Genomic DNA, 27,106 nt, shown 5'->3' on the forward strand with positions numbered 1-27,106 from the left:
TGTTCATTGGTTTATTGATAATATGTCCTGTGGGTAGGTCGTCTTGATCAACATTCATCAAGCAACGTCTAATATATTCAAAAACACCAAATATGTCTCCACCTTTCTATTACTACCGTCTTACCAAATGACAGCTTTCTCGCACACCACTTCTCACGATGCATGTTTTACATTATAGTGCAAAGTTTCCACTGCAGGTACGCATTTATCATTCATTCTGTGTAGTGGTGAAGGTCACAGGATTGAAATTTCAACAGGAAAACTGTCAAAAATGGCTTACATAGTATGAGTGAAGCAAACATTGAAACATACCCATTTACAGTGAAATATCTTGCACCTCTGTCGCCACTCGGGTGTCAAAGTAGTGTCCGTTTGAATGCGAGAAGTGTATGAAGGTTCTCGCATACAGTCGCAACGAACTGCGAAAAAAGAGGCAACCATTTTTCTCCATCGATATCGAGACGAGATTTTGTAGATTCCCCGTCGCGAGTGACACCTGGAAACGTTGTGTTCGATCGGAAAAAAGTGTCTGGGCGTGAAGTTTTTCCCGATCAGTTGGATATAACTAGGATTTTGAATAGGATTCGTGAATTCTTTCCGCGTTTGGGCCGGACGCGAATGGTGCGCGTTCCTCTGGCCAGCAGAAAGTAGCAATCGCACCATCAGGAGAAAACGAGCAGTGTAGTGTTTCTTTTTATCGCATTCCGAGTGGTCGTTTTTGAGTGATTACGCTGCTGGCTGTTTTTATTGGTTGAAGTAAGGATAAACAGTCGAGATCCAGGATTTTACTTCTTCCAATAGGCACCGTAACACGAAACGCTTGGCATTCGGATAAAATCGGGTTGCAAGGAAAATAACGTAAGGTTTGACAGGTTACTACCTCCACAATCTATTACGCTTCACATTCGAGGAACACAAGTCCGGAAGCAAAGGAATTTTTTCGCGGCTGCTGACTCGGCGAGCTGCTGGCCTTTGATTTTGACGTTTCGCTGCGGAAATGCCTTCTGGATCGAAACAGGCCTCGAATAAAAATTTACAACCAAGGAAACGGATATTGGTTGTGTGTCTGTGAAATCGAACCAACACGCCAAAACGAAAAAATCATCAAATTGAAGACTTCATTTCGTTTTGTTCTAATCGACTTCCGGATTAGAAAATCGCCACGGTGTTACGAACGGGAGAAATCAAAATCGCGCTTCTTCCATCCTAACGAGCTTTGAAGAAAACCTATTCCGGACAAATGGGTATTGGTTGCACGGGGAAGTGAAGTAGTAGTGCACCTCTAGGCTTTGGCTTTCTTGTGGAAAGAAGGCAGAGATCAGTGGATTGAAGGTGTAATTAAAAATCGAACTCAGGCAAGCGGAAGCGAGAGAGCAAGAAAATAATCTATGCTCACATACCCTTACAACAGAAGTAGCACGAGCAAAACGAAGATACCAGCAGCTCCCATGGAGCCAGCTAGCATGAAGGGATGGTCATAGAATTGGCGCTAATGTTTTTACTCGTGTTCGTAGATCAAATTTTACTTTCCTTTCAAGATTGTGTTGTGAATAAGATGTGGAGACGTTATGTGTCCGCAGAGCAATGTTGCCAGTGTTAATTCAAGTATTGTTACTCAATTTGAGGGCTGTATATAATTAAAATTCCTGACAGCTCATTCACAACAACAGATGCAAAGTTAAACCAAAGGAGTTTGGTTTGCTTTTTAAGTAGGAATTGAAAGGCTTATACTCGACAAACATAATATCATAATAACTTGGATTCCCAGTCAAAATGAATTTTGACATTCAATCTGTCACCATGCATGTTAAACAATCCTATCTCAGATTTTAATATTGTCATCAACATTCTGAGTTCAGTTGAAAATTATACTGCTAATATGAATTTGCTGGAAGTAAATTTAATGACAACTGCATTTTAAATTCAAATTTTTACTATTCCGTCAAGTCGCTATTCCCCTCACCACAACCAACACATTTTTGTGATTTTCAACATAATATCTTGGCAACATTGCTCCGCGGTTTGTTTTGTTCCGTCATGATGGAGTGAGCTCTAAAATAGGCAAGTTTGATGTGTTTGCAGTATCATCGCATATCCAACTTCTGCACCACCATTGTCAGCAGGAAGCTGGTCTTCGAGTACTCTGCACAACAGCGGGAAGCAGAATCATAACTCCGTTAGGAATCAAAGGGCATGTTTTCCACTTTCATTGGACTAATTGGTAAGTGGTTTAGTGTATTTTTTATATCATTCACTCAGACTGATCCTAAATTTTGACGACACTCTTGGTTTCTCTAACATTACGAATGCATGTAAATACATTTAATCAATCGACTAAACGGTGGATTTTCGTCCGTTTAAAAACTACCTCGTTATCCTTCTACCGAACATTGGGACAGTATTATGCTCATTTTATCCGATAGGCGAACTTTCGCAATTTAAGCAGTTTTCGTTTTGTTTGCGCGCTCTTTTCATCCCACTCTTGCCATAACACGTTTCTCTTTGTCACCCTCTACAACGATGGAAGTGACTAATACGGCTCACCGTTTTTTATCGCGATCCGTTTCGATGGAAGCGTTTTTAGAGGATGAAGGCATCATACGATTGTAGTATGTATTAGTATAGCAGAAAACTCCTCTTTAATTTATAATCTACGAACGATGCAAAATGTTTAAAATAAAATAAAAATTAGATGCCAATTAACCTAAATAAAAAGAAGTAATTACTAATATGTTACTAGATCAGTTATGCGTACTACTAATGCCGTGAGCTGCGATCAACACAACGCGGTTCTAATTCAATCTTCCCACAGAAATATTTTTGAATACTGATCAGAATATAGAATACTTCTCTGATTTTTGCAATCGAATTATTAATTCACTATCAATAGTAAATCCTCAAGACTGTCAATCCAATCCGCATCGTACAAGATGGTTATAAGTTATTTCCGTTCGCCTTGTTTGTAAAAAACAGCTTAATTTTTTATTATGTTTTTCATTATTTCCATTTGGTTCTTCCACTCCTGAACATCTATCGAAAATCCCGTAAGCAGGACAATCAGACCAATCATCCTCATCCGGACAAGAACGAAGCGACCTCCTCACAGACCCTTTCGGGATTGTATCAAGACTTGCTTCGGGGAATTGATTTTTGCTATCAAGACATCACCAACCGTTGACAGCTACAACCACCAGAACAACTCATTGATATCTACACTCTGTACCTGTACATTCTGAGTGCCGAGGAAGGAGGAACTGATCAGAGAACTTATTCATGAATTTTATAGATATCCAATCATGGTGGGAGGTGCCCTGCATTGCACACTTCTGTTCGCTGTTTAGTAGCTCCTTCCAGCTGCCGGATTTCGACATCGAGGTAAGTAAAATCTAGCAGATTTCAATATTTATTAGAACACCGCTACAGTACATTTCAAATAGACCTATCTAACAGTGAGACTCGATGTTTACTTTCTCCCTTTCTTCCGTTACTTATTCGGTCATCTTTACATTTATTCGTAAACTCATTTTATAGTATCTAGCATACCCAAAATTCATGCGATTTGTACTGAAAAATAATAGTAAAAGTTTTGAAATGACGCTGTGATAATGAGAAGAGAAAATACACAACGATGTCTCATTGTTAGATACGTCTATTTAAAAAAATGCTTAATGTTTAGTGGAGTGGAGAACGAAAATATGAAGATTTTTTTGCATAAATTACAACTTAAGAACGATACACTCGATAAATCAAGCTTCCGTCACCAGTACGGAACGTCAAGATTAGTTGCATGCAGTTAAATGGAAGCGTTCACACACAATATCAACGGCACGGAACGTTTTGGCGCATTAAACATATCCTGACGGAGCGGTAACGTTCCGTTGAAGTTGACGGAAGCTGATGTATCGTCTGAATCGTCCTTTATTGGTCCATTTAAGCTATTGTATCTCTACGTTTGAGAACATTTGACTGATCAGAACCATTCATATTTAAGAAAATCCAACGCCATTCAACAGTACTTGACTTCTCCAAAATCTGCCCAATTCGAAAAACCACGAATTGGTTAATCTTCGATGATTGAAATTGATCCATCTTGTTTTCAAATTGAATGATCCGTCCTGTTTTCAAATCGGTCCGCTTGATTCTCTTTACAAGAGATACAGTGTGAGTTGAGAGACCTGCTACGCTCCTAATTTTGCAGCCTTGAGCAGTCACGAACACCATTGCGAGAGGTGCAGTCTTCGCCTTACCGATCTTTAAAGCGCATTGAATTTGTTCAGCTACCAAGGCGCGTAAATATGCCACAAACACAAATACGGCCAAGCTGACATCTATACTGCGCAAAATTGCAAGACAGTCCCATGTGGATCAAAGTATATCAGCTCAATTGACACGTTCCACATGTGGATAGGGAATCCCATAGAAGGTGAGACAAATATGGGATTATAGACAGTATACGAATATATGAAACAGTATATACTTGACTTCAGTTGACGACTGTTTCGGAAACCAACACTCGTATTGCTGCCATGTAAGCATTAGAATCGTTGATTTACTCCAGTCAGCATGTTTTTATTTCGCGTAAAACTACTGCCTGAAATATCCTGGAAGATTTTTCCAGTGATCTTTGAGGCACTTTCCGTAGATTTTGAGTCTAACTTACGAGAATCTGCAATTTTGGAAGAATGTGAATTTAAAATTCTATACTTAGTTACGTTTCGGATTCGCCTCATCAGAAACCGACACTAATTTATTGTCGAAATAGATTGGCGCCGGCTTGACGCAAATCCCTTAAAACTAAAACACACTTTGTGTTTCAATCGAACGACTGATCAAACGTGATGTCCCGTTCGAGCAGAAGCTCTGTTTATGCCGATGAGACACAGTGAAACCGAAACTTGTCTTGGCTTAGCAGGCCTATGCGAAAGCACTATGCTATATTTCACCCTAAGGAGGAAAATTTGGTAAAAACCAAAATTTCTCACTAGGGTGAAAATTTGTTGGTAAAAACCAGTCTTTGTACAGGAGGGCACAAATCCTTATTTCATACTTAGTGGCGTTTCGGCTTCGCCTCATCAGAAACCGACACCAACTTATTGTCGGAATAGATTAGCGCCGGCTTGACGCAAATCCCTTAAAACTAAAACGCACTTTGTGTTTCAATCGAACTACCAAATTTTCCTCCTTAGGGTGAAATATAGCATAGTGTTAAAATTCTAGCCAAACATGTCAAATGGTCCTAACCGAAAATGACAGTTTCTCTTTGTTTACTTTCTATTTCGCTAATAACTTGGCCGTTTCGAAATCAGAGTTTTTCGATATATCCTGAAACAATATTGAAAAGTTTTATGATGACCCCGTAATAATCGAAAACTTGAGCTTGTGCGACCACCCCTTGCTGCTACTCCGTTATCGATCTGGACTAGCTGAAGTTGCAAGGGAATCACTAGATAATTATGCTTGGGAGTAGCGAAACATCTTTCAATGTGTAACGCCTGGTAATCCTGAAGTGTTTATTGTTCAATACCGGCGGCGGCCATGCCCGAACATAGATCGCGTAAGGAAAGGGAAGGAATTGTTAGTCCGATACTTGCTTTTGCTAGAGGCCGTATATACTCCACAAGGATCACAAGGAGGGGGGTATATTTGTAAGTAAGTATAGAAGTTGGATTCTACTTCTTCTTTACCGACGCCAGAGAGGTGACTCCTGATATCGATCCATCAAAACTCATGGCCTGGGGACCAACGGCTTTGCTTCCCTTCCAAAGGAAGACGTGACCACAGATTTTAACCTCAGAAAAATCTCAACGACCTCGGCAGGAATTGAACCCAGGCCAACTGGAATGAGTGGCGGTCACGCTTACCACTCAACCAACGGCGCCGTCGATGACCCCGTAATAATCGAGAGAGAAAGTAAACAAAGAGAGGCTCTCATTCGCACTTAGGACCATTTGACATGTTTGTCGAAAGTTGTAATTTTTTATTCTAATTGCTATAGCGTTTCTCTATCATGGAATTTTTAACTTTCTCGTGTTAATAATGAACAAAGAGCTGAATTGGTGCTTTGGGGCGTTTTCCAACAACTTCATTTAATGCTTTTCGGTTTAGGAAACAGTTATTTTGTCTTTGGAACATGAATCAATTTTTTTCCCTGCTTAGTAAGGGGAATGGGCGCGTTGTGTCAGGTTGGTCGAGGCACAATTCGATTGTGAGTCAGTGAATGCATGACGCACAAAAGAGCCTGAGCCGATTGCAATTACTGTCAGGGATCAATCGAAGACTTAGAAATGGAAACATGTACGTCATTAAAATCGGTTTAGTTTGTATAGCTATATTTCGCCAACTGCTTTGGGTCACTAAACTATAATATAATATAATTAAACGCAGTGTATGTATCACAAAATATGACTAACCATGTTCCTGTTTCATGTCCGTTGAACCATTCTGAGTGGCCAAAATAAACTTATTTATTCATAACACTCACCTTTTTCCTTTCTGTATCGTTTTAGTTGTTTAATGATGTGCAAAAACTCATGCATGGGACTTTTTTTTCTCAATTTGTTTATTTGATAAGGCACGTATGCGTTAGCTTAAAGGTGCCATTTTTTCATTGTTTTACATTTTGAATTTCTTAAAACTAGGGGGATACACATTTCAATATTATTTTGTTTTATATAATAAAACTAAAAAAAAAACTACAGCTAACTTATACATATAAAAGAGGGTATAATATAATATTCGTAAGATTTGGGGGACGGGTCATTTGTGTGTTCTTTGTATAGTAATTCACTTTATGATTTTTAGAAGGGAGATTGTAGAAAAAATAATTATTAACTAAGCGGAACATTTTACAAGCTTATTAACTAGAGATAACTAGAAAGAGTGGTTCAAGATTAAGGGGAATTAATTAGGACTATTTTAAAGTAGTGGTACTGTTGCGCATTTCCTAACGAGATTAAATATTGTTCAACTAAAACTAGAAGATAGGGGGGCACATAAATTTTGGGAAGATATTCAAGGGGAGAAGGGGGTGAAGTCATACATCTGTGTATCAGAGACATGGGAGGGTGGGTGGACAAGGCTGAAGGGGGGGGGGGGGTTGAGATATAAACTTTCAGCTTCCGGCATCAGGAATTAACGGCCAGGATTACAGATTCGAATGGATTGATCAACTAACACTAGAAGATAGGGGGGCACATAAGTTTTGGGAAGATATTCAAGGGGAGAAGGGGGTGAAGACATACATCTGTGTATCAGAGACATGGGAGAGAGGGTGGACAAGACTGAACGGGGGGGGGATATAAACTTCAGTTTCCGGCATCAGGAATCAACGGCCAGGATTACAGATTCGAACTGATGTATCAAGTATTGGGACGCCGGGCGGTTTTCCTCGAGCCGGCAGGGGTTCCTCCAGACGATTTCGTAGTACGGCTCAGATACGGATCGGGAACACACTTCTGGGAATGATAAGAGAAAAGATAGGGGCATTTAAATTTGGATATTGATGGTTTTGAGGAACGTGTATATAAGGGACATGTAGAGAATATCGCGGCTTGCTAGTACATCTCGAACCGGGACATTGGGTGATCTTCCTCGGGCCCGAAGGGAATCGAATAGTTGAGATCTGGCAGAACAGTACTCGGCGCATGCCCAGACAACATGTTCGATTTCGTGATAACCGTTGCCACAAGCGCAGATACCGCTATCCACGAGCCCAATACGCCGGAGATGTGCGTCCAGCGTATAGTGATTGGACATGAGCCGAGACATCACGCGAATGAAATCCCGACCCACATCCATCCCCCTGAACCAAGGTTTCGTCGATACCTTAGGGATTATCGAATGTAGCCACCTTCCCAGTTCACCATTGCTCCATGATGTTTGCCAACTTTCGAGGGTTCTCTGATGAGTAATACTGAAAAATTCGCTGAAGCTAATTGGTCTTTCATATATGTCACCTTGCAAAGCGCCCGCCTTAGCTAAAGAGTCCGCTTCTTCATTACCTGGAATGGAGCAATGCGAGGGAACCCAAACTAAGGTAATCTTGTACGATCTTGCAGACAAAGCACGCAGGCGCTCCCAGATTTTCCCCAGAAAATATGGAATGTGCTTTCTAGGTTTCATTGAACGGAGAGCCTCGATTGAGCTGAGGCTATCCGAGACAATAAAGTAATGATCGGTGGGCAAAGTATCAATGATCCCAAGGGTATACTGAATAGCAGCAAGTTCTGCGACGTAAACTGAAGCAGGATCATTGAGTTTGAATGAGGCGGTGAGGTTTTGATTGAATATACCGAAGCCAGTAGAGCCGTCGAGGCTTGACCCGTCGGTGTAAAACATCTTGTTGCAGTCGACTTCTCGAAATTTACTATGAAAGATGCTTGGGATCACTTGCGGGCGTATGTGATCCGGGATTCCACGAATCTCGTCTTTCATGGATGTGTCAAAGAAAACAGTTGAATCAGAAGCATGAAAGAGATTGACACGGTTGGGATAGTAGGAAGAAGGATTGATATTTTGTGCCATGTAATCGAAGTACAAGGACATAAATCGGGTTTGAGAATTGAGCTCGATAAGCCTTTCGAAATTTGCAATTACTAACGGGTTCAAGATATCGCATCGAATGAGCAATCGATAGGAGAGTTCCCAAAATCGATTTTTCAGCGGAAGGACGCCCGCCAGCACTTCTAAACTCATCGTATGTGTCGAGTGCATACAACCCAAAGCAATACGCAAACAACAATATTGGATTCGCTCTAGTTTGATGAAATGTATGTTCGCAGCGGAGCGGAAACAAAAACTCCCGTACTCCATCACCGACAATATTGTTGTTTGGTACAGCCTGATCAGGTCTCCTGGGTGGGCACCCCACCATGTTCCGGTTATTGTACGGAGAAAGTTGATCCTTTGCTGGCACTTCTGTTTCAGATACCTAATGTGACATCCCCAGGTTCCTTTAGAGTCGAACCAGACCCCGAGATATTTGAAAGTTGAAACCTGAGCAATAGTTTGATCCATTAATTGAAGCTGTAGTTGCGCTGGTTCACGCTTCCTTGAAAATACGACTAGCTCAGTTTTCTCCGTGGAGAACTCGATACCTAGCTGGAGGGCCCAAGCAGACAAATTGTCCAAGGTATCTTGCAATGGTCCTTGCAGATCGACGGCTTTGGGACCTGTAATAGAGACCACACCGTCATCTGCAAGCTGCCTTAGCGTGCAGGAATTGACAAGACATTCGTCAATGTCATTCACGTAAAAGTTATAGAGAAGGGGGCTTAGACATGAGCCCTGGGGAAGACCCATGTAGCTAATTCGTGATGTCGATAAATCACCATGCGAAAAATGCATATGTTTTTCAGACAGCAAGTTTAGCAAAAAGTTGTTTAGAGTCGGTGAAAGACCATGCTGGTGCAGCTTCTCAGAAAGAATTTTGATAGAAACTGAGTCAAAAGCCCCCTGTATATCTAGGAAAACTGATGCCATCTGCTCTTTGCTAGCATAAGCCATTTGAATTTCTGTTGAGAGCAACGCAAGACAATCGTTCGTCCCTTTGCCTTTGCGGAAACCAAATTGTGTATCTGACAGTAAGCCATTTGCTTCAACCCAATTATCGAGGCGAAACAAGATCATTTTCTCGAACAACTTTCGGATACAGGACAGCATCGCAATCGGTCGATACGAGTTGTGGTCGGAGGCTGGTTTTCCTGGTTTTTGAATGGCAATGACCTTCACTTGCCTCCAGTCATGAGGGACAATATTACCCTCAAGAAACTTATTAAATAAATTCAACAAGCGTCTCTTGGCAGAGTCTGGCAGATTCTTTAACAAGTTAAATTTGATTCTGTCTGGCCCTGGGGCTTTATTGTTACATGATAAGAGAGCAAGTGAGAACTCCACCATCGAAAACGGTGTTTCGTTCGCGTTATTGTGAGGGGACGCGGCGCGGTAGATCTTCTGTGCCGGGGCGGAATCCGGACAAACCTTCTTGGCAAAATCGAATATCCAACGGTTTGAATATTCCACGCTCTCATTGGTACTGTTTCGGTTTCGTAAGCGCCGGGCCGTACTCCAAAGAGTGCTCATCGATGTTTCTCTCGTTAGTCCGTCGACGAACCGGCGCCAGTAGCTACGTTTTTTGGCTTTTATCAAACTCTTCATGCGCGTTTCCGCCATCGCGTACTGTCGGTAGCTAGCTGGCAGCCCGTCGTCCCGGAAGGTCTTATACGCAGCGGCCTTCTCCGCGTACACGTCTGAGCACTCTTTGTCCCACCATGGATTGGGAGGACGCCCGCGTGAATTCGCGTCTGGTACGCGTTTAGTCTGAGCTTGAATCGCGGTATCGAGAATCAAGCCAGCCAGGAACCCGTACTCTTCCTCCGGAGGAAGCTCTTGAGTGCACTCGATTTTGTCGGATATCGCGGACGCGTAGCTCTTCCAATCAATATTTCGTGTGAGGTCATACGAAACATTGATTGTATTCGGTGGCCCTGAACCGTTAGCAATATTAATTACGATTGGCAGATGGTCGCTGCCGTGGGGATCAGAGACTACCTTCCACATGCAATCTAACCGCAGCGATGTCGAGCAGAGGGACAGATCTAAGGCGCTCGGTCGCGCTGGAGGGGCAGGAATCCGTGTCATTTCACCCGTATTCAAAATAGTCATATTGAAGTTGTCGCAAAGCTCATGGAGTAGGGTAGATCGATTATCGTCATGAAGGCAACCCCATGCCGTGCCGTGGGAGTTGAAGTCACCTAAAACTAGCCTCGGTGCGGGGAGGAGTTCCGCAATATCGCAAAGCCGTCGGTGGCTAACTGAGGCTCTAGGGGGGATGTAGGTGGAAGCAATGCAAAGTTCTTTGCCTTTAAGTTCTGGTTTGGCAAGCGACAACTTCAATGCCTGGTGTCGAGGGGAGGTCGATCCGATTGAAAGAATAGCACTTTTTGATCCCCAAAAGTACTCCTCCGTAAGAGTCTTCTCGATCCAAGCGAATAATATTAAAATCGTGGAAGTGTAGGGTTATTTCTGAAGTGAGCCATGTCTCGCATAGGGCAAATGCATCGCATTTCAAATTATTTAGTAAGATTTTAAACGAATCGATTTTCGGGATAATGCTTCTGCAATTCCACTGTAGAACAGTGATTAAATCCTTGACCTCGTTCGATGAATTAGCCATCGAAGGATACAATCGCTGAAAGGAGGGGCCATTTCGCAGTGAACTGCATCAAGAATGTTTTTACTGCGGGGAGAAAGCTTATCAAGATACTTTTAAGGGGGTCAGAAATGTTTAACGCTGTAAGAATACGGTCCACAATGTCAGAGAAATTTATTAAGCCAGCACTGTTTTCTTTCTCTGGCTGAGATATGGGAACACTTGGGGTTTTTGATGTTCCTGGAAGTGCTGGGAACTCCTTTTCTGAGCTCAGGTTACTGAGACCGGGAGCGACTTGCTTCGGTTTTGCACCAGTACTTCCTTGAGTGGTTATTTTAGGGGGACCATGAAGAGACACCTTCTGGCCTTTACGACGAAGCTTGGAAGAGGAAATGTTCTTCCTTTTTCTACTACTTCTAGGCACAGCAGAAGATGTTCCCTCCTGGGGTTCATCACAGTCGCCTTCGTCAGTAGACAAGTTGGTAAAGATGTTCGTAGAGACAGGTGGCGTAGCTATCTTAAGCATTTCTGCAAAAGATCGCTTAGAGCGTCCCTGAAGGGAACGCTTAAGATTTTCCTCGCGCTGTTTGTACGCGGGGCATGAAGGGAGATCATGTGGGTTTCCCCCACAGTAGAGGCACTTTTCGACATCTCTACCACAGGAATCATCCGCATGATTCCCACCGCATTTCCCACAGCGGGCTTTATTGCTACAATGGGAGGCTGTGTGTCCCAATTGTTTGCAATTAGTACAGTTCATGACCCGCGGCACAAAGAGGCGAACAGGTAGACGAACCTTGTCAAAAAGGAGGTAATTAGGCAGGGCAGAGCCGGCGAAGGTCACCCGATAAGAGTCTGAGTTGACGTATGTTTTCTTCCCGTCAGCTGCGACTGATGCTGAATGCAAACGTTTGCATTCCAGTATCTTCACTGGCTTAAGCATGGGGTCTTTGAAACAGCCAGTCCCATATTTTAGCAGGTCCTCGCAATTCAGACTCGAATCGGAAACGACCCCACTGACTTCAACCCTGCTAGCTGGAATATACACCCTGTATTCCCTCGTAAAGGGCTCGTATCCAGCAATATCGTTTGCCTGAGTTGAACTGTTAACCACCACCCGAAGCTTATCAGGCCGAATTTTCGATATTTCTGTCACGGCCGAATACCGATCCGTCAGAACTCGAGAAATCTGCAACAGATTCAAACACTTTTTTTCTTTGGTCCGAAAGAAGATCACAAATGGCCCGGTGGCCGAGCTCGGATATACCTTGAGCCGGGGAGCCGATTTTATTTCGACGTCCATCTCACCTTGAGATGAACCGCCGTCAGGGGAAGTCATTTTTGCACGGGCCTATTGCCCAGTGCACGTTATTAAGACAACCAAGAAGGGGAAACGAAAACTAATACTTAGCTTGTGTATGTAACGGTATCCAGACGGCTTACTAGAAGAACACTGTTTCACTTCACTGACCGGCTAACGGTACTCAGAAACAGAAACACAAAAGAAGGGAAAAAATACTGAAACCTCAACTAGGCGCAGAGTGTGTAAATAACCTTGAACGCGGATTAACACTATTTGTCGCTATAGAGTGTACGGACCGATGACAAAAGACTTCTATCTCGACTGAGTGCTCGATAACGAATGACATGCATAGGACTATCAAGAGTGAACAAAAAGATGATAGCTCTCAGTATATCGCTGATCGAGAATCTATAACCATATGCACACATAGCACTGGCACCTCAAGCAACATTCGATTCCACAATGCTGAGAAATAAGTTCTCAAAATATTTAATATTTACTGCTTGCTAATGTCGCACAATTCAACGCACCCACCGGAAGGATAAGTATGAAAGATCTGCTGATATCTCTTTTATCCTGGGAGATTCGGAAACAATGAATGAAACTAAGAAATACATATATGCACACATGAATATAAGTAAAAACAAAGGAAAAGAAATATACAACTGCACTAACGCCGGAGACTCCTGAAGGCACTGAAATAAACAAAAAGGGTACAAAGGATAAGAACACGGAATAACCCATGAAATCGTGGACACATAATGAGCTCACTAACAGAATGGAAAAAAGTACTAAGAAAGAAGAAAGAGCGAAGGAAAAGTACCAACTGACCCATGACAGGCAGAGAACGCCGACATAACCGGGGATTAAGGTAATACCAAATGTCCTAATCCACTCGTACCTTACAAAGAAAGAAGGTGAAATCTAAAATAGCATCTATACTCTCAAAAGAACAACGAATGATGAAAAATAGGCTAAATATTAGCGCAAAGGTAAATTATGGAAACGGAAAGGTAAGAATGCATAACAACAAATGATAATAATAATGATATCAAGTAATACCAAATGACATTCTTTATATTGAAAAAAGTGTTTAAATGGCGCCCATGCTCTAATTCGTCCTAGTTTAAAATTTAGGTTGAGGGGATCCCGGCTGACCAAGATATCAAGAATATGGACACTTGGTCGGTTAGCTCTGACTCCTAAGAAATCTTCTGACCAAGCAACATGCTCGATATCCTGGTAACCTTTGCCATACACGCATAATTCACTGTCAGTGATCTCAATATGAAAGAGATGTCCATAGTACAGGATCCGGCACTCGAAGTGTAACCAGTTGACCAATTTTTACCTCAAAGTGCACAATGTGTAAAAATAGTCAAATATGCAGAAATAATTCACATCAGCTCAATATGACCTACCTTTTACCTTAACTTTGGCCTTAAGACGGTCAAAAAATGAATCGCAAGCTACCCGAACTTGACTTGCCGGCATTTTGGTCCACTCACTGACAATGGTTTTCTTCAGCGTCTCGAGACTGATGTATTTTTTTACTTCGAACCTTGCTCTCCAAAATGGCCTAGAGAGAATAATGCGTTGGATTCGCATCAGGCAAATTTCAGAGCCATTATGTGGTCGAAATAAAGCTCGGAACGTTGGTTTTTAGCCATTCCTGGTTCACTCGTGCTTTGTGAGACGGTACCTAGTCTTGTTGAAACGTCCATGGTTTGCGACCGAAATGTTTGTCGGCCCACGGTTTCAAAGCAGCCTCCAAAACACTTTCCCGATAATATGTCGCATTTACTTCGACGCCAGGCTAGATGAAAGCGATTGGAGAGTGCTCATCTGCGGATACAGCTACTCAAACCATTATTTGTGACGAGTGCTGCCTCCTGGTGGCCAGCCAAATACTAAAATTCTCAAGTCAAGTAAAGCGTTTTGAAAGTTTAAGAATTGTTCAATTTGAAAAATGTTTTCGTCATAAAACACGATGTTCGGAATTTGATTGCTATCAACCAAGCAAAGCAACTTCTTCGCTCAACTCTAACTTGTTTGCTTATTCGATGTGGATCATGGGTCTTTTGGAACTTGTAAGGTTTGACCATGAGTGCGTCGGATGCCATGGTCGGTTATTTTGAATTCGTTAGCCATTTGATTGGCACCTCGTGAATTTCGCTCATTTCACTTGGCTAACGTGCTCTGAAGGGATATCCCAATTATACTGTATTCTTTCCACGTTGATAATATGAATGTTTGCGGCAGAACTGAAACAGTGGCTCCCATGCTGCCTATAGTCACAAGTAAGTCCCTATTTAGATAGTGAATCCCATAGAATATAAGGCTGACTTGCGATTTAGGGTAGCATACTCAGTTACGGAGAATATAGTTATTTGAAACAAATTTTGTATCTCTGGTAAACACCCTACTAAAATCAAATTTATGTGCGAATAAAACTAATTCCTTGTTGGCATTTAGTCTATGTGTTCACGTCAAATGCATTTAGAGTCGAACTACCCTTCAGGTACTTAAATGCGAAACTTCAGCGATCATTCTAACCACAATTTTCCCTTTTGGGAATTAATGTTGCATCGTGCCACGCGTTTGGTTCCCTAGCCAAAAGACAAGAGTTCGTTGTCGCTTCCTCGTTAGCAAATAAGAGCTTCTGTATTTGCTTCCCGGGACATCATTCGGGACAAGCCAGTTGCTTCAGGCATTCACATGTGTCGTGTGGACTGTTTGGATTTATTTGTGTGTAACTAGTTCTTATTTGGGTACCAGTTTAGGCACATAGTCCAACTAGACACCCAGTTAATGCTAGTTACTGGCGAGATGAATTCGAAACACAAATATCAAAAACTTAATCACTATTAGAAGCTGAAGCTCAACTTCAGCAGACTACGCTTTATTGAAAACCAACTCAATTTTCTTCTCGGGTCAGTCAGGCAGTCAGACCGCAAAAATATTCAAAGATACCTTACATCGTGTTTTTTCAAATTTGTAGCTCTGTGGCAGAAAACACGCCATAATTCGCCATTTGTATTAGTGTACATGAGTTGGCAAGATATGAATCAATGCCATTCAGGTAGAAAGCTTGGAAGAAGCTTAAACAAGAGCTTTGTGGAAGCAACAAATTATACGAATTGTGATCGAAAGCTGGTTATCCCTGTTTATAAATAACAATCAATGTTACTTGTCTCCAGTCCCGTGGATCTATGCTCTTCTGTAGAAACCAGTAAATTCAATTATGCTGGATCAGCTAGATTCTTCAAAAAATTAAGATTGATTCTGTCTGACCCAAGGGTATTATTTTTCACTCTAGCGCACCTGGGAATTGGTCGTTGAATGTGAGTAAATTGTGTAGTGTTCTGGCGACACGTCACGCACAATGTTCTGCATAGAAACGGAATACTGGTAAACCTTTCTTGCAAAGCCCAATTTCGTTTGTTAGAAAAAAACAAGTTCGAAACCATCTGAACCAACGTCATACAGGTTCACAACTGAACAGAACTTTAGTTGTTGTCTTCTCCGGCAAACTAATTACATGTAAGCCTTGCGATATCAGCATGTTTGTATGCATCAACTAGTCGGTAATCTATTTCCTTCAATGACTATGCCTCATATCCGTACAGAGCAACAGGGAGTACCAGCGACATGCATGGAGAAAGTTTTGTGCGTATCCGTAGGCCACGGGTCTTCAGTTGAATACGCAAATTGTAGAAAATATCATTTACAGCCGCAATCTACTTTTTATTTCACGTCTATCTTCGTTATTACGTGTCGACAACTACCGCCTCCATTTCTATCTCGGAACCAACACCGTACTGGCAGCCTGGTTTTCTGTCAACTATAATTTACTTTATTTGTCAGAGTTTATGCTCAGCTCGATATTGGCTGCCTCTATTTTGAAGGTCACAAAAACCTCTTCCACTGCTCTACGATCCACTCCAATGGTGTTCAAGTCACTCGGAAGCCAAGAATCGTACGAGATCTTCTAATGATCGTACCGCTCCTTTGCACAGCAGTTCTTGACATCGCACTTTCAAGCACTCTCTTGAACAACAAATCAGGAAATGCATCAATCTTCTTCAATTCATCTATCAAACGAGTTGGATGTCCCTTTGGCTTCTGTAGCTTATTTTTAACCCAACCTATTCAGTTTGTCGGGGAGCCATGCATTACCTGGCACCACAACTCATTTTATAGCAGTGAATCGTGCACTGCCTTGAAATCCATAAACAGATGATGTGCTCTCACATTGTATTCCCAAAATACAGGATTGGCCTGTTAAAAAGCAATTATTGAAATCGAGAGCCATTACTTCGTTGTATTGGTTCATACTCGAGTAAAAAGTGCAATATTGAAATTCTGGAATGAAAATCGGAGTCTAATCAGCATAGATAATTCAATATAGATATTCCTACTCAAATGTATTAATCGATTCCGGTTCGGTTGTATTTGGGGTCCATTTAAGCAAAACATGCATAGTTGTCTATTTGATGTCAGAGTTAGGGAATACCATGAAAATTTTTGAATATTCTGTAGATTTTACGAGTTAATCCGTAGAAAGGAGAAATCCGTAGTTCTACGGGAAAGATTTGTCATATAACCTCATCACCGTCTGCAGCAGGTCTCTCTTAATAAGCCTCTCCCGTTACCGCAACAAATTTGTCGGCGTACGCTCCGAACAGTGGTCTCCATTGTAAATTCTCGCACGCAGCTTTTGCAAAATTTTCTCCTAATTTGACATCCAACCACGCATTGCAAATCTGCTTCTTTTGCTCTACTAATCGCTTGGTCACTGTCCCCGTCGTCCTCGTAATGTTTACGTATTATTGTATATAGGGTTCTGAATTGCAATCGACATACTAGCTAGTTTAGGATTTTTAACGAATTGTGCAAAAACGCTGAACTAGCGGACTCATTAAGTATTTGGCATATTTGTCTTCCATTCTCACGAGCATCTGGCAAAACATTTCTTTCGCGTTTGCAGTCATCTTTCCTTCTCGATGTCTATTTAGAACTGACTTCAGGGTTACAAGCTGGTCATTGGTACCTTAATCAGTATCGTGTTCTAGTTTACGCCATCAACTTTCGCTGCGGCGTTTAATTTGCTCTGGCTTTCTAGCGTTTTGTGTCCAACTAAAAAACACCATTAACAGGCCGACAAGTGTACCCAAGGGTACCCGTTCATGAAAGGCATTTTTCAAACGATTTGGACATTTTTGGATGATTGTATGCTATTCCCTCGAAAATCATTCCCCAGAAAGCCAATCCTCAGCATTGCACTCCCCAGTATATCGTCCACCAGAATATACTATTCCCCAGAAAGTAATTTCCCAGAATGTACCATTCCCCAGAATTCCATACTCTAGAATGCACCATTTCCCAGAAAGTCATTCCCCGGAAAAGTTTAACTTTTTTATTGATTTGATCTTTTCAATTGTACTACTCCTTCCCACTTCCATCGAACGATATTCTTCGCTTTCAATTCGGTCACGTTTGAAATGATTTGCATTGTGTTGAAACCGGAATTTAGGACATTATTCATTCCGAATTAAAATAAAGAATTTTATGACTTTCCCTAAAAATCATTCCACAGAAACTAATACACCGAAGTGTTTTCCCCAGAAAAAAACTATTCTCCAGAAAACCATATCCAAAATGAACCAATGCTCAGAAGTTCCACAGATGTAACCATATTCCAGACATTTTTTGAAGTGAAAAAAATCTTGATGAAAATCAAAAATATTTTTCAGAATGTTAGCCATATTGCTCCCCTCAAAGAGTGCACTGCTACCAGCATTAGACAACAGCAATATTTTTACATTTGTTTTTTAATAATATAAATATACATATAGGACAAATCGCGAAATTCGGTACAGGTGTGTTTTTGAGAGCCATTTGGCACCAACCATAGAAAGCGATTGCTCCCTTCCTAGGATCCAAAGAAAGCGGCCACTACTTGCAAACAAGCCAGGTATACACTCGCATAGCTGATTTACTCGAAGATAGGAAATGCTTCCTTCTTTCAAACATGAACAGTTCTTTAAATCTTTATGCCAAATAACTCTTGCACGCAAACTTTTGATCCTTTCGCCTGCCCGATAGTTTCAAACAGAGTTGTTGATTCCTTCTTTCGAGCTTTCTTTGAATCTATATTAAAATCGAAATGGATGCACATTTTCACAAACGGTTTGGTGTGTTTTTAGAGTATTCATCCTTCTTTTGAATTGGAATGTTTCGTACGTAAAAGTACGATCCACCCGAGTGCTCGGTTTACTCAAACCTATAATGTCTTATGTCAAACGATATTATGCCAAATGCCTTTGTGTAATCTTGTTCAGAAGCTTAACAATTTTTAAAGCGTTATGTTGCACTGTTAGTACTGATTATTTTTCATTTCAATACATTTTCTAAAAGAGTTTCTCTTCCCTTCCTTTGAGTTTCATTTTTTGGAACATTTGTTTTGATACACTTATGAAGTTACGCTATGTTTATTTAAAGTCTTTTGAGATAGTGACTACGATCGTAGTTTCTTATTTGATGCGTTTGATTGGTTGTATTCATATGACGGCTATATCAAAGATACTTTCCTGGTTGACGGTCCCGGCTACAAAGAAAATTCTGGCAGATAATTTATACAGAGCTCCATGACAGTAGACCCAACAGAAACGGTTGGTGTTCCGGTTGAAACCATTGGCCACTCTTTTTTGTTATCGTTTCGGCTTCCGGTTCTCGGCTTCTCCCCAATCCAGACCTTTTGCCTATAACCAACATTGCTGAAACACTTAGGCCCAAGAACATTTTTTTATCAGTCTATCCCCCTTATACTTGCGCATATATCAGTGGTGCCATAATCGCAAATGCGATAACAGTCCCAATTAAAAATATATTCAATTCAAAATGACCGCTAACGTTGGCGAGGAATTGTTGATTATGTCTGTTACTCTATGGTATAAGTATTGTACCAATGCCAAAGAGATCTTAAATGCTCTAAAAACCCACCAAACCTTTCATGTGCATTCATTTCGATTTTGATATAGATTTTAGGAAAGCTCGAAAAAAGAAATCAAGACCTATGTTTGAATAAACCGGGCAGACGAAAAGATCACTAGCTTGTTTGCAAAAGTTATTTGGCATACAATTTAAAAGAACTGCTCATGTTTGAAAGAAGGAATCAATTCCTATGTTCGAGTAAACCGATAATACAAGTGGTTAACGGCTTTGCTTGAGAGAGGTCACCGTTTTCGACGGTACATCCTCCGCAACTTTACACCTATGGCATCATCACAAAAAAATGAATAAAAACATGAACTTTTGTGGGGCATGAGGTATTCTGGGGAATGGGGCATTCTGGATAATGGCTTTCATAGGGAATGGTACAGTCCGGGAAATGTTTTTCTGGGGAATGATACATTCTGGGATATGGAATTCTGGGGAATGGCTTTCTGGAGAATGGCTTTCGGTGGAATGGTATACAACCTTTTTGGAGGTTTTGTATTGAGAAATTCATCCAGATTTTTTTTATAATCTGTAACAATCAACCGGATCTTGTTCCCGGTAAGCTGGATTTCCGGAGGGGTGTTCCAGTACTAGAATATGATTCGGATGTTTTAAAACTAGCACCATTAAAAGGCTTCAAAATTCTTGAAATTGTTTCAGACGATTGTTATTTATCGTTATAGGACTATATGGTCGGTGTTAAATCAGAACCAACTAAGCAGCAAAATCTCAAAAAGCGAGATAATGATGATAATGGATAAAGAATTTCTTCAGCTACATTCAACTTTTGCAAGATTTGGAAATTGTTACCATAAGCAAGAAACACATCATAAATTAATTTTAAATGATAACGCAAAAAATGCAGCCGTGTGTTAACTATGTGTTTCGTCTGCGAATAGAACTTTCTACGGTTTGCGCAATCAGTTGAAATGCCGTAACCACGCTCACGCACACAACTTGTTAACTGCATAACGCTGATACTCCCAGTTTCTTTCGGCCATGAGGCAACAGTGTGGGACAAATATGCGTATAACGGCCGTATAGGGAATCCCGTAAAACTTGGGACAGTTATGCGCATAGCGGCGGTAAAAATCAGATCTTTTAGAAATATTTGGTATCTCCGGTATCACCTTTCAAGATTCCAAATTTCGGGTTCCATTGACTCTAGATCAGTGGTTTTCGTTCTAAAATGACTTATGTATTGATTACCATTGACAGTTAGCACATGCCTTTGTTTTTCCGTTAAAATTTTCTTCATTTCAAATCGAGCATTTCAAGATTTTTTTCATTCGATTATTATACTTCTTGGATTAACATCACAACTCACCCATTTCAGGATCTCGAGGAAGCCCTGCTGACCGATGCCGACGTCGAGAGTGAGGTCGATTTGAAAATCTACAACGCACGTCTGCTATCGGACCTCATAGTTGCATTACTCAAGGGTTGCGACGCACTCAGCCAGATCGTAGAGCACATCAGTCCGAGTAACTATCAGATGTTCCTGAGACGATTGTTCCGTCAAAAATGTCAGGTAATATTGTCACCGATTTCTGTGTGGTATTTTATTTTAATCTTTTGTATAACTTTCTCACTAGGAATATAATATCGACAACCCATTCAACACCGACACCGACTTCGAGAAACTTCCTCTGCGTACCAAGATCTTAATTTTGAAATATCTGTGCGACTTTCGCTTGGATTCCGCTGACGTTTATAACAGTTTTGCAAATCTACAAGCGGACAGTTTGCGTGTCGAACCACTTGGGTATATTTAGACAACGATCAAAAGTTAGTTCATATTTAAATTAGATTCTATTCAACAGCTACGATAGCAAAGGATCTGCTTATTGGTACTTCTTCGGCACTCGGCTCTACCGGGAGGACTACGAAACCCCATCAGGCAAGGGTAACAAGTCGTCCAAGCGATCAGTTTGGCAAGTCATTTGCTTCACCGAGGAGGACTGGAGAAATCTAGCTGGCAAGTTCCAAAACTCTAAGAACGAGAACGTTATTGCCCTTCATCAACAGTTGGAGGAGAATTTTTTGCCAAACATTCCGAAAATCTTCCGCGATAAGGAGCGTGAACGCAGAAACAAGTACGTATTTAAACAGAGTCGGTTGTCGCATTTCTAACGCAATTTATTCCATTGCAGGCTTCTGGAGCGTCGAACATCCTCTCGCATAAAGCTCTGCGAGGAACGTCGTCTGGCTGATCTATATCGTCAGCAAGAGATCGAACAGCAACAAACACAAAAAGCTCTTCGCAAGAAAAAACGCGCGCCGGAGGTAGACGTTAGTGTTACCCAGACAAAACCAGCGAGCCTTCCCGAAGAAAGAGCCAAACGTGCCGAACGACGGTTAGCAGCCAGAGATATTAAGCTATTCTAAGCAAGCAAGCAAGCAAACAAGAAAAAAACGCAAGAGAAGAGCAAATAGACAACACAAAGTAGCAAAATATCAACCGGCAATCAATCGTACAACATCCAGCTCTCCGTAGATCTCTCTGTGTATCTTTCGTTAAGCACCAAAGCAATGCAAAATTTGACTTTCCAAAGCAAATACCAAGTCTAGTTTGTCGGAGAGCTACTATGTGATTGATAAGATGTTATTTTGTTTCTTCTTCTATTGTTAATTGCTGTATGTATGCATGATGTTTAAAATCATCATTTCATTATTATTCTTTTAATTCTAAAATTCTGTTTTATGTCCATAATCATTCATTTCATTCTCATTTCGCTTTTTATTGGTAGTTCACATGAGAATGGCTTTATCGTGAAAGTTTGTTGCACAGTACCTACTAACATCTGCTTTCTCTCTGTTTGTATATTTGTTGTACGACACATTTCAGGTCACGTTCGAACTCGGTCACAAGTATAGTATCAACCTACGCAAGCTCGCCAGAACCTCTCACCAGTGATCTTATTTTTCAGCCAAAAGAGAGAGAATCCCTAATCCCAAATACTACTTTTAGTAAGCATTCAAGCACCAAACATACAACCTTTCCAGCTTCCCCTTCCTCTGAGTTAGGTTCCGAACAGACTACAAGCGCGGACATTCTAGTGGTATCGGAAGACTCTAAACGTGACCCAGAAGATTACGACGATAACGACGGCGAAGACGAAACAAGTACATGTGTAGTCGTTGAATCGTTGAACAATAATAATTGTACCGAAGTTGGTTCGTGCATTAGTGTTGCTAGTAGTGATACATCCAGCAGTGGTGTGAGTAGCCGGAAGCGGGGTAAATCTCCATCGTCGCCTCTGAGGGAAGAATTACCATCATCCCCGCCAACACCGGTGCCGTTCGCTTCAACGAAGCAACAAAAACAGAAAGAAACATCCAAACGAGCAAACAAATCGCTGAGTGCCGAGATTGAACGACTTCTCCAGTACAATCGCAACATGGCTCCCACTACTACCAAGTTACCCGGACGACAGACAAACAATTCGCTTTCGTCGGTCACAGGACCGGTGATTCTGCCGTTCGCCGATACACCACCGAAAACATCTAGCAGCAGTTCGACCAGCAAGAGCGGTGATTCAAATGCCGGCGGGGCTGGTACAGTGAAAGGGGCTGGCCGAAAGAAGAAGAACAAAGCCTCGCAAGTGTGAGTTTTTATTGGCGTTATCCTTGAAGTAGTTTTTTTATTGTTTTTTTTTTTTTGCATCTACTGTATTTTACTAAAATATTACCCTCGAATCGAATGAATTGTTTCCGGTAATAAAACATAATTCTCCATTGTAAATGCTCATCGTCATTCGTGCAGTACACACCTCACACCTATGTAGTCGTTCTTAACCCGTTTATAATCTAGACTGATATTTCTTTTAAAACCAAAAAATACAACAGATTGCTTATCATGTAGATGAAGTTGGCATTAAGGTTCAAGTTACCTTTTTTAAGCATGTGTTAGAATTGAACGCTTGGTAGTGTGCGTAGGAAAAATTGTGTTCAGCTTTGCCACCGGATTATCCATTTAAACCTTTTTAAAACTCTAAAATAAGAATATCATTCGATTTATTAGATCGTCACGATTCAATTCATGCAAAATACCTGCTGGAAAAACCATCGGCTTAGCTAAATGGTGCTTTTGAAAAAGTGGCTGTGGTTTTTTCATTGCGCAGTTGTGTTGCGTGCCCCAGCTCGGTGTGGTAGTGTGATAAAAAATCACAGCCACTTTTTCAAAAGCACCATCCAGCTAAGCCGATGGTTTTTCCAGCAGGTATTTTGCATGAATTGAATCGTGATGATCTAATAAATCGACTGATATTCTTCTTTTAGAGTTTTGAAAAGGTTTAAATGGATAATCTGGTGGCAAAGCTGAACACAATTTTTCTTACGCACACTACCAAGCCTTGAGGTAACTTGAGCCTTAAATAACGCTCTAATTTCAATCGACTATTTGGAAAAAAGATTTAGCTTCAAACCTGTATCTACAAATTAAATTGGAAATCTGATTTAATCGATTTTATGAAATATGTATTTGGTATCTAGTTGTAACAATATCTGTCATGTTGTAAACGTTTCTTCCTATCGTATATGGCGCCCTATTCTCACAGTTACGTCACCTAGTGACTAGAAGAAAATGTTCTTCTAGTCACTAGGTGACGTCGCTGTGAGAATAGGGCCCATGAAGATCAGTACCATTTTTCACTCCATACTCGTAGTATAAAATGTAGCTTAAAAATTCGATAACTATTGTTCGACCATATCTGTGCAGACATAAGTTTGCTACGATTTATTCGAACGTATGGTCTATGTTGAGCCAAGGAGTACTGAGCGCCGTTTTAACATACATGATCAAAGACACTATCGTCTTCAATATAGTATTAGCAACACGCAAATCTTTTTAGTTTTGAGAGCTTTACTACTTATTGGAAGCAAGTAACATAACCTTCATTGTTCATAACTAATCCAAAAATTGAATTTAGTATGAAAAATATTATGGCGCTCAGATCAATATGGATCAACACAGCCCGAGCAAAGCCGAACATCAAAATTACAACAAGTAGAATTCATATTTTGATAAAAATAAATGAAATCTTATAGAGCTATCACTTTTAGATTTTTTAAATATAACATCAAATTTTGATCTCAATTTGCTATCCTTGTTTTTAAGAAGAATTTTCTATGTTTATATTTCTTTGGTAAAACATCACAGTGAATACATATTTCGTTATAAAAAAAAATTCAATTTCTCGATGAGCTATAAATTTACTCTCACTGATAGCAGAATTAGTTTTCTGTTTGAAGTTATAGGACAATTTTTCTGCTCTCCATTTTGATCTTTTAACCGTCAAAACGACAACAACCTGAGTAGTCATTTGCCGAACATCACAACATCAAGTTTAGTTTTCAATTTGTTGTCAGACTCTGCTCGGTAGATCATATATAAGATAGAATAATAGTGTCTTTTCCCCCAACCTAACCTCAAATTCATGGCTTAATCATCTGGTCACATCTAAACCTGTAGTTGATATATATAGTACTCATTAGTCCGTTTTTCTTTTTCCCGCTGCCTCAATAAACACACTTTTGTACGTATTGTACTCGCGTGTGGGAACGCACATGTGTTGTGCACCTTAACACCAATCTGCACGGTTGTTTGTGTACATTAACCAACCCAACTACCTGTTAAAAAACCACCTCGGACCTGTCAACCTATGGATATCATTAATCCCAACTTGCACACCCATACTGTATAAAAAATCATCGCACCACACCTCCTTCATCGGTTCACCGGACGATCATACCGAATCGAAAACATATGGGACAACGGTGTTTCGGTATTTTCCAAACCAATACGCCACAGTTTCACCACATATTCCTCCACTCTGATTTCGTCGTTTAGTTTTACCGAAACCGAGGAGGTTCTCCAGATCGGTATGCATAAAGTGCTCGAGTACATCAAGAACCACGACGATGCGTGGCCGTTCATGGATCCGGTGGAAGAGGACATTGCCCCGCGGTATTACTCCATTATCAGGCGGTAGGTTATGATCGGTTGATGCCATAAAATATGTGATTTATTGGTTTCGTTACAGACCGATGGATTTGCAGAAGATGGAGGAGAAACTGGACAATGGGGAGTATTTGTCGTTTGCTGACTTTCGCAACGACTTCAGACTGATCGTGAACAACTGTCGACTGTACAATGGACAGGCGAATGGTAAGTACAGCGTCGGAATGAATGGAGAGCAGTAGTATTTGTGTGATAAATGTGTATGTATTTCTAATTAGGTGATAGAGTTATTCAGCGGGTTGCCACATTGATTATTTGGCATACTGTCTAACAAATTGAAATACTGATATTTAAACAACACGAAAGTTTGGATTGCGTGTCCCAGTTGATTGATTTAGTTAACGAAATTGATCAAATTAAAAATCGCAACTGTAACAGCAGTACCAAAACTAACGAAACTATAATGACGAAACTGCATTTATACACTGTTGATGTGTCAATTGCTTCTTCGTTATGATTTCGAACGTACATTTTTCAATATTATTACCAAATAATGATACAAAAAATTGTTGGCACGTACATTCTAAAGCTCGGAATTCGATTATGTCAGTTTATTTTAGATACGTTGTTTTCAAAAATCTTGCCTGAATTGTTCACGCTTCTATTACTTGAGTTTAGAGATTTGAGGTTTTGGAAGCATTTGTTATGATCGACAAACTGCTTCTTTTGGCTGAAGCGGATGTAGGGTGATCCTAATTGTCCGCATGTGAAAACCAAAGTAATTAAAATTTTTGGTGCTCGCATTAGCAGCATAATTCAACAGCAGCCGTTCAATGTAGATTTATAACAATTCCAATATGATGCTAGAACACTAATGAAGCGATCCTAGACATAGATCATTGCTGGACATTTCAACGCAGGGCATCGTTTATGGCATTCAACAGAGCAAACGGGGTTGGTAATGTGCTGGCAGACCTGCTACAGTCATCGAACTTTTTTGTACACGCACCGGGCTCTGGTATACCTTCAGTTTTGATCTAGTATTGCGCATGTTGCATCCCGTAGCTCATCAAGAGCTCTCATCGTAACATTTTTTAATCACGTTTTAACTTGAATTCGTGGCGAATATCGATATGCAAAACACAGACATCTATTGCTATGATAAACACGAAATCGACTTGAAACTGGGTCCACCATGGGAGTTGACAAACGACACTAAAGCAGAGAAACCGTTGACGCCGGAATAAACAAAATAACATAAGTGCTACTTGAAGCGGAAGACAGGTCAGTCAGTCAGTTATTATATTATACCCGCATTATAAACAATAGCAAAAAAAAAACGATTTTTCGAAACCGGCGGCACTATTTTTTTTTTTGCGCGGTCATTTTTCAACCGATTTAAAAATTTTGGATGTTTTGGAAGGAAGAAGAAATGACCTTTCCAACGATATGCTATGTTATGTTCTTGTGTTAAAAGTACTATGCAGTTTTGGGACAACAATCCGAAAATTACCATTATTTTGCAATTTTGTCATCAAAAATATGAAAATTGCTTAACATTTTTTCTAGAAAGCCTCTTTGTTTAAATAAAAATTTGAGGAGAGCATTTAATTCCTTATCCAACGATCTATTTATGATCAAAATCGGTTGAAAATGGCAGAATTGCTATTTTTTCCAAATTAGATACTTG

General features: G+C 40.7%; 1 protein-coding gene across 5 annotated transcripts in view; it reads left to right on the plus strand.

The window, feature by feature from the left end:
* The first annotated feature begins 376 nt into the window (after positions 1–376).
* Positions 377–27,106, plus strand: part of LOC131689249 (protein split ends-like) — a 45,179-nt gene continuing 18,449 nt past the window's right edge. Inside the window, exons 1-10 of one of the 5 annotated variants that reach the window (XM_058974209.1) lie at positions 377–1,506; positions 2,083–2,221; positions 3,287–3,375; positions 20,791–20,985; positions 21,050–21,219; positions 21,278–21,550; positions 21,608–21,811; positions 22,303–23,061; positions 25,267–25,443; positions 25,499–25,623. In XM_058974209.1, the coding sequence (XP_058830192.1) occupies positions 2,194–2,221; positions 3,287–3,375; positions 20,791–20,985; positions 21,050–21,219; positions 21,278–21,550; positions 21,608–21,811; positions 22,303–23,061; positions 25,267–25,443; positions 25,499–25,623 (2,020 nt within the window). In that variant the 5' untranslated portion in view covers positions 377–1,506; positions 2,083–2,193. Of the gene's footprint in view, positions 1,507–2,082; positions 2,222–3,049; positions 3,376–20,790; positions 20,986–21,049; positions 21,220–21,277; positions 21,551–21,607; positions 21,812–22,302; positions 23,062–25,266; positions 25,444–25,498; positions 25,624–27,106 lie in introns of those variants that run through there. The other 4 variants (XM_058974207.1, XM_058974212.1, XM_058974210.1 and 1 more) reach the window with 4 other exon arrangements.

Source organism: Topomyia yanbarensis, chromosome 3 (genome assembly GCF_030247195.1).
Source record: "Topomyia yanbarensis strain Yona2022 chromosome 3, ASM3024719v1, whole genome shotgun sequence".
Classification (NCBI taxonomy): domain Eukaryota; kingdom Metazoa; phylum Arthropoda; class Insecta; order Diptera; family Culicidae; genus Topomyia; species Topomyia yanbarensis.